This window comes from Xiphophorus maculatus, chromosome 11, assembly GCF_002775205.1.
Source record: "Xiphophorus maculatus strain JP 163 A chromosome 11, X_maculatus-5.0-male, whole genome shotgun sequence".
Lineage (NCBI taxonomy): Eukaryota > Metazoa > Chordata > Actinopteri > Cyprinodontiformes > Poeciliidae > Xiphophorus > Xiphophorus maculatus.
The window spans coordinates 14,479,718-14,490,177 of NC_036453.1; the positions used below are offsets into that span (position 1 = coordinate 14,479,718).

General features: G+C 39.9%; 2 protein-coding genes and 2 non-coding genes across 4 annotated transcripts; 1 reads left to right on the plus strand and 3 right to left on the minus strand.

The window, feature by feature from the left end:
- Positions 1-575: 575 nt before the first annotated feature.
- Positions 576-2,802, minus strand: LOC111610122. The gene is made up of 2 exons (XM_023342707.1): positions 2,537-2,802; positions 576-1,812 (listed from the first exon to the last, which is right to left on the minus strand). The coding sequence occupies exon 2, from the start codon at positions 1,804-1,806 to the stop codon at positions 1,144-1,146; it is 663 nt and encodes a 220-aa protein (XP_023198475.1). The 5' UTR covers positions 1,807-1,812; positions 2,537-2,802; the 3' UTR covers positions 576-1,143.
- Positions 2,803-2,877: 75 nt separating this feature from the next.
- trnad-guc lies at positions 2,878-2,949 on the plus strand. The gene has a single exon. It is a non-coding gene; the product is annotated as a tRNA-Asp (tRNA).
- Positions 2,950-3,892: 943 nt separating this feature from the next.
- Positions 3,893-3,965, minus strand: trnav-aac. The gene has a single exon. It is a non-coding gene; the product is annotated as a tRNA-Val (tRNA).
- A 367-nt stretch (positions 3,966-4,332) lies between these two features.
- On the minus strand, positions 4,333-9,717 carry LOC102229700 (hepatitis A virus cellular receptor 1 homolog). Its single transcript, XM_023342697.1, has 8 exons — positions 9,628-9,717; positions 8,744-8,922; positions 7,137-7,299; positions 5,958-6,062; positions 5,793-5,872; positions 5,427-5,538; positions 5,101-5,134; positions 4,333-4,941 (listed from the first exon to the last, which is right to left on the minus strand). The coding sequence occupies exons 1-8, from the start codon at positions 9,686-9,688 to the stop codon at positions 4,857-4,859; spliced, it is 819 nt and encodes a 272-aa protein (XP_023198465.1). The 5' UTR covers positions 9,689-9,717; the 3' UTR covers positions 4,333-4,856.
- Between the last annotated feature and the right edge of the window lie 743 nt (positions 9,718-10,460).

Genomic DNA, 10,460 nt, shown 5'->3' on the forward strand with positions numbered 1-10,460 from the left:
TACGCCGACACCATGCAAAACAGGAAATGCCTGCAGACCCGAGTTCGATTCCCAGTTCCGGCAGAAGCTTATGTTACTTTACCCAATCTTTTCTATTTTAAATGTTTATATTCTAAAAAATAAATATTTATAATCAATAATCAATGCCAGTCATGCAAAATTATAAACCATTACTTCCACCCACTCATGGAAAAACCACATAACTCTTATGAAAAATGTATAAACAAATTTATACATTGTTTCGTTATTTATTTATTTATTTGTTTCCTTTTTTTATATTGGTTTATTACCAATATATGGTTCCATTTCTGGAACTGATCTTGTTTTGGAAGACCAGTTCCAAAACAATGGATTATTTTGGAACTGATCTTAAATCTTGTATAAATGTACATTGACAGTCAATAAATTATATTCTATATGCATAGTGTAAATTGATCTCACATCATGTGTAATTTAGTAAAAAAAAAAAAAAAGAAGCACATTTGTTGACATATTTATATTTACTTTGTATTAACAGAGGCAAACAACAGTTTAAATATTTACATATTCAACTTTTTACAATATAAAATCTTGCCATATTTACAGCATATTTAGATTTTTTTTTATCTATATAAATATATGGAATATAGAATAATAATAGAATACCTAAACATCTCAATAGAACCATGTAATATTTATTTTTTCTTTTCAGCCACCCATCTTTGTCGCTCTGCCTCATAAAAAGGTGATTTGCAGAATTCCTTCCAAGTCATCTCCTTAGCCATACCCTGAGACTTGTACATGGACAGAACCTTTGCAGGACAATATATGTATTTCCCTGCCACACCAGGGAACCCAGAGTGGATGTGTGGGCTGTTGGGACCTTGTTTGAGGTCCATGTGGCAGAACCTGCAAACCCGGCCAGTTGGCTGAGGTTCTGTTCTTTTTCTTTTCTTTTCAGCCCTCTCATCCACCCGCTTCTTGGTTTCCAGGAGTTCCTTTAGGAAAAAAGTGGTGGTGGAGAACTCCTCAAAGGTCATGTTGGGCTTTGATAGTCCATCTGCAGCGTATGTATCATAAACCTTTTTAGAGCAGTAAAAGTACTTAACGGGCCCCTACTGAAAGAAGATGTGAACGGAGGAGCCAGAAGTCTCATAACGAGACTTAGGCTGTCCGCAAGAAAGACACCTTTTGGTTTGTTTCTTCTTTCTTGAGCAGGTACTGCTGCAGCTTCTGCATCCTGGTCCCATGAAGGCAGCTCTTCTTCAGTATGAAATCAGCATAGCCATCTTCTCTTCCATCCCAAATTTCTTTCCAAGTGCTCTTGGCCCGAGAGCCAAAACCAACCAGCTGGTCATCTTCAGAAGAGGCTGCTGTAATTTTGCTGGCTTCATAGTCCAGGGCATCTTTAATCTCTTTAAAACTGAGAGCATATTTAACAAAAGTTAACAGGTTGACTTTGCTAAGGCTCTCAGTTATACAGATCCCAGCTTCCTCCTCCTTCTGGAGGTTTCTGATGAGGTACAAAGTGTAACCTGCATCATTTTCCAAGAGCCATCGGAAACACTTCCCTTTGTACTTTCCAAATTGGAGGCTGTAATCTCCCAGGACCTCTGACACATCTGTGACATCCCCTCCTCTTTCCCGGACCACAGTCAAAGCATTCTGCCGCACAACATCCTCTCTCTTAGGCTCAGACTTGTCCCACAGACTGGGATTATTTTTTATCTTCTTGGCCTCAGGAGAGGGATCCTGAAGAAGGAAGCCAAGAGGCCCCTTGCGGAAAACCACACTTCGTCTCCCTGGATAAAAAATGGTCTTCTTCATTTTGACCTGGTGTGGAGCAAAAAAGGATGAATCAGGTATTAAACAAAATACTTTAAAACCTTTGAAATACATTTTCTTTAAATGTTACGATTAATACATTAGAGCGAATCAATGTAGAACAGTACATTTTAATAAAATTCCATTTTTAAATAAAACATAAATAAAACAAGGTTTTGTTGTGGAAAAAAAATATTTTATCTAGAGTCTGGAAATGGCCTAATTAGAAATGTATTAAAACAAATACACCCAAAGTCAAGAGGGACATAAGATATAATTTTTTATCTATGTTTTTATTTACTTCTACTGTAATCAGATCTCCATTTACGAGTATAATCTGATTTGAAAGAGACGTGTTTGATCAACTCACAAAATAAATTGACAGATTGAAATGGAATATATGATTTAGTAAAAATGCTGACTTTATCATCATCATACGTTTGGCATGATACGATAGTCCAACATACTGTACATACAGTAGCAATGACAATAGTTGCGGTTTGTTAGGCAGTGTCATAATATTTAAGACATCAGAATGATTTTAATTCAGCTTCAGTGTCAGGCACCGACAAATACACCAAATATAACATTAAATCAGAAGACGAATTATAAAACTAGATAACGCCAGACACCGTAGTAGTACGAAGTAACGCTCCCGCTACATGTAATATATTCGGCCGAAAAGACGCGATCATGACGAAAAACATGTTTTATATCCATCGGCATCACTTACCTAATAAAATGAAGAAGGATGGATGTGAAGATATCGCTTTTCTTTGATATGTTTCCCCTTCTCCGCGTAACGCCGGTAATTTCTCCTAAAAATCTCAGTCGAAAAGCCGGAAAGTTGCCTTCTTCTGAATCCAAGCAAGGAGGGGGGCGTGTCACTCCCGGACATGAGATTGGACAGCGCCACCACGGCATAGTGGTCAAAAATATATTGCGTCCGTAGTGGTTTAGGACTACCATTGGAAATGAATGGGAAACGGTTTAGGGCCGTTTAGCTAAACAATTCTCAGCGGGGAGGATCTGGCAGGCTTAAATATATTACATGACCATTGTGCTTCAGGTCACTCCTCGTTAGTATAGTGGTGAGTATCCCCGCCTGTCACGCGGGAGACCGGGGTTCGATTCCCCGACGGGGAGGATGAATTTATTTTGGCATATTGTAAACGTGTTGCAATATAGACAAACGGAGGAGTTGCCGTCTTTCATTTAAAAGCCTTAATTATACACTGATCTCAGTGATGAGGACTTCTCTGGCAAAAGCTCAATGGACTTGTTTTAACTTAGTCGGAGTTCTAGTGAGTACAGACAATGGTTGGTTCTCTCACATGTTAATGAAATTGTTTTTATTTGATTCTTTCTTGCTAGGAAACCAAGAGTTGCCAAACCAATTCAGTGCCTGTCATTGTAAGCTAATCAAAACATGAGCCTCTTGTTAAGATATAAGCTTATTAGCTGAAATGCAGCAGATTCAACAAGAAATAGTAAATGGCCCGCAATTACATATGTATATATCACAACATTCACCTATTCATGCGCACATTCACATGTATGTGAAGGTCAAAGCTACTGAGAATGCAGATGCGGCGTAAAGATGTCATATGGAGGAATATATTGCATCCAAAAAATAAAACCTTTTCAAACGTTGATTTCTACGATCTTTCCACTGTTTTAGTTTTCCGCTTCATTCATTCCAGTTTCTCATGTATGTTTGGTTAGTAGATGGGTTGCTGGTGTTTTCTTAACGTTTCTGTAGCGTGGTGGTTTCATATGAAAGGCCTTCTGCTCAAAACTAGGCGGAAACATTTTCTTTCTTTTTTTTTCTTTGCTTGACTTCTTGAGAAGCCGATTCTGCCTTTTTGATTCAAACAGTAACTTCTTGTTACGCACTTATTGGGATCGGAACCAAAACGCGTTGATGCACCAGATGCATGAATTTGCTTGATTTCCTATGTTTTGATCAAGCTACTGTCAAATAAGAGACAAGAGCTGCACTTAGTTTGGAAGTACTCTCACAAAATGGTGAATATGAAAGGTGGTTAATCCTTTACATTTAGTAAATGTTGAACTAAAAGGAAAACAATGTTTCCGCCCGGTTTCGAACCGGGGACCTTTCGCGTGTTAGGCGAACGTGATAACCACTACACTACGGAAACCCACATGCTCATTTCTAGATGTGCATACATTTAGGTAGGTGGCCATTTTAGGTCATATTTTTATTGTTTAACCGCAGTATAGCATGATACTTAAAACCGCAGTGAAAGATCACTGAAGAGCTCAGCATCTGCGCCTGGAAGTAGCTGCGTATGCTGCATTTTTGGGAAATTGGTGTCAGCAATTATGGATTCAACACTTTCCAACTTTTGTGACTCGTGTGATGCGAAAAAAGTGCTTCCATTGTAATTTTACCAAACATCAATTTCAATAGAGCCAAAAACCACCTCATCCTAGCGTAAAAACGTTTTTATCAAAAAACATTAGTTTTTCAAAACTGCTGCGTTTCCATTAAGCCAGTTTATTTTTGTAACTGCAATTTGTACAACTTTATGGTCAATGGAAATGCAGCTACAAGTCCATGGGGGGTTAAAACTTTATGAATAATCCTTCCAGCCTCAGTCTCACATGCTGAAACAAACACAGAGCTTTATCGGAAATCAGCAAACACAGCATCGGAAACTTGCTTGTTTTTTCTACCAACAGTAAAATCATACTGAAGGAACAAAACATTTAAAACACAAAAATTGAAAACATGTTAACTGCAAACTGCAGCTCTTATTCAGCATATCTGGTCCGTGTGAATGATTCTGTTTGAGTCCTGATTATACACTCATATCTTCAATGTTTTCCATTGTACATCTACAACCCAAGAAAACAGACTTTTTCAAAACAAAATCATCCTTTTACCCCCGTATGGACAGATTTTGCTTTAAGCCGCAGTTAAAGAGTCAGACTCATTAGAAGTAAAACATAAAATCCCAGGCTGGATCCGGACGTTTTTATAGTTCTGTCTTTGTGAAGAGGCCGTTTGTTTCTGTGCCATAAATGTTCTAGTCCAGAGTGTAGATGTTCTCCTGCACTGGTCTCCTCATGCGGATCTCGTAGATGATGTGAGGAGGTTCGTCTGAAGACAAACTGGGGGGGAAGAGAAGAAAACCTGGTCACAGCGTAGGTCAGAGACTTTGGGTGTTTCATCGGGATAAGCTCTGATCCTCTGGTGTTTTAAAGACTAATCAGAACAACACAAGAGAATGAAATAACCAGAAGTTAGTAGTTAGTAGACGGGTCACTCACCATCCTGTCTTTAAACCGCCTCTGTAGATCCTACCTGCATCAAAAGCCGAAGGAAAAATAAACAACTACCTGGAGTACAGTTGACTTCCTAACGATGTATTGTCCCGTTCTCTTCTTAATATACGTTTCCCCTTAATGTCAAATCATGAAATGTTATACAAATATTTCCTGTTATTTATACGCTGATGATATTCCACTGTTCAGACTTTCCAAAATCTATAAATTATCTCATCTTTGGGACTGACAGAAATCAAACAATTCATTTTCAGAAAAAAAATTCAGAGAAATAAGAGTGAAGTCCCGTGAACCAAAGCTTTGTGACGTACGTTTGAAGGCCAGGAAGAGGAAAACTGCAGCAACGAGCAGCAAAACGCTGAGGGAGAGCGAGAGGACAGGAGCATTGATCTGAAGAGACAGGGACGGTAGAGGATCCTCCACCTGAAACACACAAGACTGTCAGTCATGTAGGCAAATCAGTTCACTCTGAGGTTGGTCTGTAAAACCCAGTTTGTTGTCCTTTAAGGCTCCACAATAGAGCAACACTTTTACTGTTTCTGGAAATAATTTCAGACGGAACCCAGAGTGACCAGAAATCAGCAGTACGTCCTTCAGGGTTCTCTGAATGCCAAAGCTTCAGCAGAACGTCACAAAAAGCTGCATAGTATTAAAGCAGACATGGTGAGGATCCTTACAGCGATAGCGTCAGAGCGCAGCAACGTGGAGTTCCTCCTCAGCAGGTCCAGCTGGGACGACAGCAGGGTTTTCCAGTTTACTAGCAGGAGACAGAGGAAGACAACGTTGATACCCAGAGACAGGAGAAGGAGCTTCAGCCTCACTGTCCTCATGGACCTACTAACCTGTGGTGGTCGGCTCCGTGGAGACCTCAGTGGCGCTTGCCTCTGTGACTCTGCTGGTTGTCATCACCGTGGTTGTGGTTGTTTGAGGAGGATTGGTGGATGGAGCTGAGAGAAAGACACTGTTAGCTGGGTTCAAAGAAAGAGGTCCCACTACACTAACTGAACCTGAAGTTAGGTAGTCCGATGAAACTGAAAACCAGTTGGCTGTGATTTGACATTTACATGTTTTTAAGGCCGACATCCCTCCTGATAGATTCTGTTCAGTTGGAGACCAAAATTGCAACATTCAGGGTTTCCCTCAGTGTATTATAAGACTGGCGGGTGATCAGGCTTTACTTGCCTCCCCACCAGGCTGTTTATTAAATAGGGTTTTTTATACACCAGTAACAATGACAGTAAAAACGGATTACACTAGGTTTATAGTTGCCGCATTGAGCTGGACCTGCCCATTGACTTCACATGCTAACATTTCTAAATTATGATGCCTCCTCTTGCACCTCTAAGTTTGTGTAACCTTTGACATTTTTTAACACAAAAACATTTTGTGCTGCTAATGAACCAGCCTGGCGCCCCTACCATCGGGCTTAGCAGGTCTTCTTTGGGAAGCCCAGCATCTGCTCCATCTCCAGCTGCCGTGGTTCTCTTTCTCTCTGCTGAGACAAACTAACCAACCCTTTGAGCAACCAGTACCCCTCCTCAACTGTGGGGGCGCTGCATCAAGAACCACTGGAGGAAACGACATGATAACTTCTGAAGAAGTCACTGAGTCTTGTTTCCCACCTTCTTCACCAAATGGAAACTAAAATGGAGGTGTCCGATTTTAGCAGCTGGAGCCATTTCTCCTGCTACCATCAGATTTTATCAGTGGAAAAGCCTTTGCAGGTCTCATTTAGTCTGGATGTATTTAGTCTGTTGGACCTTTTTGTATATGGGGACTCAGACCACATACTCTTGAAATCGGATGTTTATGTACAATGTGTAAAAAGACACAAATATATTTTCACACCGCCTGAAGTTAAATCAGACCAACCTTCTCCTGTTTTATTCAGTAAATTTACATGATGAAGGAGGAAGATGCTAATACTCTAGAGAAACATGAACAATGAGCTTCAGCATCTGATTTCCCTTGAAAAATGTTTTGTTGCAGTTCTGTTTAAACTGAACTCGTGATTGATTCACCTTTGACCACTCTGAGGTTCATGATCATCTTCTTGTCGTTAAACAGGCCGTCAACGTTGACCCTGCAGCAGTACGGCCCGCTGTCCGTCCTCCGCACATTCAGGATATCCAGGTCCATCTGTCCATCCAGGATGTCCCCTGTCAGCTGATATCTGCCGTCCACCTGAAGGGTCAAGGTCAGGTTCAGATCATTAGCTGTTGGAAAAAGGTTGCGGTGGCTTAGAAGGCTCTTGGAGGACACTTTCCTCTGCTGCTTTCTCCTACTACTCAGATTTTAAGCTATCTGCAGTTGCTGCTACTTTAACTCGTGTGTAAAATAAATCAGCACCAGAACATTTATGAACATCTTTTAAATTTTATCTGCCATTATTTATCTATAATCCATTCCCTAACATTCTTGTATATTCTGTATAATCTGTGCATATAGCTCCCATATTTATATTTATACACAATATCTATATCTCTTGCTATAACCCCTTATAGTCCATACATACATAGTCTTGTACATCTGTAAATAAATATTTATATCTCGTAGAGCACTTCTGGATAGATGTAAACTACATCTTGTTGCTTGTACTTGTGACAGTGCAATGACAATAAAGTTTAATTCTATTCTATTCTAAATACAAGTTTTATAATGATGATCAGTATGAAACTAATTCTTTCAAACTCCGAAGAAATGTAACTGGATTTTGCAAGTGTCTATTTAACTAGATTTAAAAAAAGGTTTGAGATAAATCTGAATAATCGTAAAATTAAAAAACCTAAAATCAAATTTCTTTGTCTGCTTAAACATTTCAGGTTTTTATAATAAAAAAAAGGCAATTTACAAATGATCAAATTATTCCCTATTGACCAGAAAGATAATGTTTGCAGATTTGTATCAAAGAAAAAGAAGAAAAAGCCAGAAACAGGTTTATGTTGGACTTTTTCTGAAAAACATTTTGGCTCCATTAACACAGCAAGTTTTGATTCTCAATTGAGATTTTTTTGTTGCTGAAATCAGTTGTTTTTTTTGGTGGTCTTTCTTGCTATTGATTAAATGGGGCAGTTATTTTCATCGCAATCATTTTCACTGACACTACCTCACGGACGCAGGCTGCAATTAACAGTTCACTATGTTAACCGCAAACTTATTCTGCTCAAGTTTATCATTTAATACAATTAAGACTTGTAGACTTGACAGATTCTTCTAGATATATCAAGAAGTCAATGTGTCGTTTCAGGTGTGGGAACCTTGCTAATAGGAGAAGGCTTTTTGTGCAGCATTGACAGTAGCTTCTGCAATTAATGTCCAGATTTACCAAGTCTGGTTTCCCCTGTTGTGCAGAATTGTGACAAAAGTCTCACGTCAATGACATAAAATGACATGACCGCTCTGACTGCAGTCATTTTGAAAACTATTGGAAACATATCCAGTTTGGTTCCAGGCATGATCGTGGCACAAATCAGATTTGTTTTGGGGGTGAAAATTCCGGATTGAGATATTCACACTGCTGTGAAAATTCGGATTTGGGTCGGATTTGCCTGCTGTGTGACTGAGCCGTTTACTGCTGCCAGTTTAAACTGACTGAAGCTGGAATGAGAACCAAAGGAAGACGGCAGACCTTGGAGATGGCGCCGTTCTCGTCTGTCTGCACCAGGATGTTGTTGCACCAGAAGGTCCCGCAGCCTCGACCCCAACAGACCCGACTCAGACCGAATCGCTTCACGGAGTACTGACAGGACAGAGAGGCCACGCCCCCTTCTGTCACTTTAAAACAGGACACAGACATCAGCGGCCCACCTTAAGAACACAAAGATCAGAAAGCAGATTTTATGTTTTCACACCTGTTTGATAAGGAGACATGCAAGAGCAGACAGTTTCTCAGGTTTCAAGGTTTTATCAGGTGTTCAGTTATATTTATACCACAGTATCAAACCTGATTAACGTCTCTGGTAGCCTTCTTGTCATCCAGACCTGTGGTTTATTTTTAATTATGGGAAAGAGCTAAATTTTCCAGCATGGTTGTAGTCCTAAATGGAAGAAAAGCCAAAGACGTCTGGTTTATCCGTCTGCGTAGCCGTGATTTATGTTCATCTTTCTGAATACATTATTCTCCCTTTGAAGCTACTATGGAGTAAAGACTGCACTGCTGCAGTAATTCATGCTAAAGGAGCCCCAACCAATCTATATGATACCATGCTTTAGATCCTGGAAATACAGAGAACAACAATGAAGCGTCTGCCGAAACACAAATTAGCTGAACCGCCGAGATACTACATTTAAAACATGACCGATGAAACAAGTTATAGACAAGCACAGCAGAGAGGTGGAAAACATCCTCAGAGACAATAAAAGCTTTAAGCAGATTCAAATGGACAAGCAGCTAATGATGAAACAACATACTCAAAACTCAAAACAATGAAGTTGTTAACGAAACAAAGAGAAAACCTGATTTACGGTGGAGGGTTGGTTCTGCTGGGCACCATCAGTGCATGCAGGTCTCACCTGACAGGATGAAGATGAAGGTGACGAAGGCCAGAGGTGATGGACGTGACGCTGCAGCCATCCTGTCAACCAAAGAGTGTTTTTGCTGCATGTTTGGATGAGAACCGAACAGTGAGACTCTGTGACGGAGGTTTGGGGGTCACTGAGGGAGGGGCGACACACACTGCGTCCGTTTGTGTCAGTTTGGACGGATGATGACGATGTTTGTAGCCTCAAATTGAGAACGATGATGATTTTACTTTTGTCTCCAAAAGAATTCAGATCATTCTACAGTTGGAGGATTTAACAGGGTTAATGTTATCCACCTGCCGAACTATTTAAAACATGGAATCTTTATTAAAATCACACTTTAGTTTTTGAGGAATATGAGCTGATAATTATTTTTTTCCCCCTAGTTTTTCTCGGTTTTTGTAAATAGAAAATATTGTTGGGTATGTTTGAGATAAAAAATGAAGCCACAGATTTTAATGTCTACATCACTGGGGATGGCTGCAGCGTGTGTACAGTGAAGAAAACTGAAGACAGACTGACTCTGTTTCACTGTAAGACACACACTGTGGAGACGTCGCAGTCACACAGAGGACTCCTTTATTCTCATCAGATGTTACCGTCACTCTTTCTCCTTAAGTGGAGACGCTAAAATCATTTTTAAAAATCTGCTTGTAAACCTAGTATTTCTAGAAAGGGTTAACATAAATAATCACTGACGTTTAATAATGATTAACACAAAAGAAATCAACCAGCGCAGGAATCCCTGAAAACCCCAGGAAACTCAAATGAGATGGCAGAAGTAACCTTGAAGTGAATGCGAGGCAGGTGGAGGTGATCAGGAG

Coding starts and splice junctions, on each gene's coding strand:
- LOC111610122 (XM_023342707.1), bottom strand. CDS start 1,806: ATGAAGAAGACCATTTTTTATCCAGGGAGACGAAGTGTGGTTTTCCGC.
- LOC102229700 (XM_023342697.1), bottom strand. CDS start 9,688: ATGGCTGCAGCGTCACGTCCATCACCTCTGGCCTTCGTCACCTTCATC. Junction 6,063..7,136: donor GAACCTCAGAGTGGTCAAAG/GTGAATCAATCA, acceptor TCTTTCTCTCAG/CTCCATCCACCAATCCTCCT. Junction 4,942..5,100: donor GGCGGTTTAAAGACAGGATG/GTGAGTGACCCG, acceptor CTTCCCCCCCAG/TTTGTCTTCAGACGAACCTC.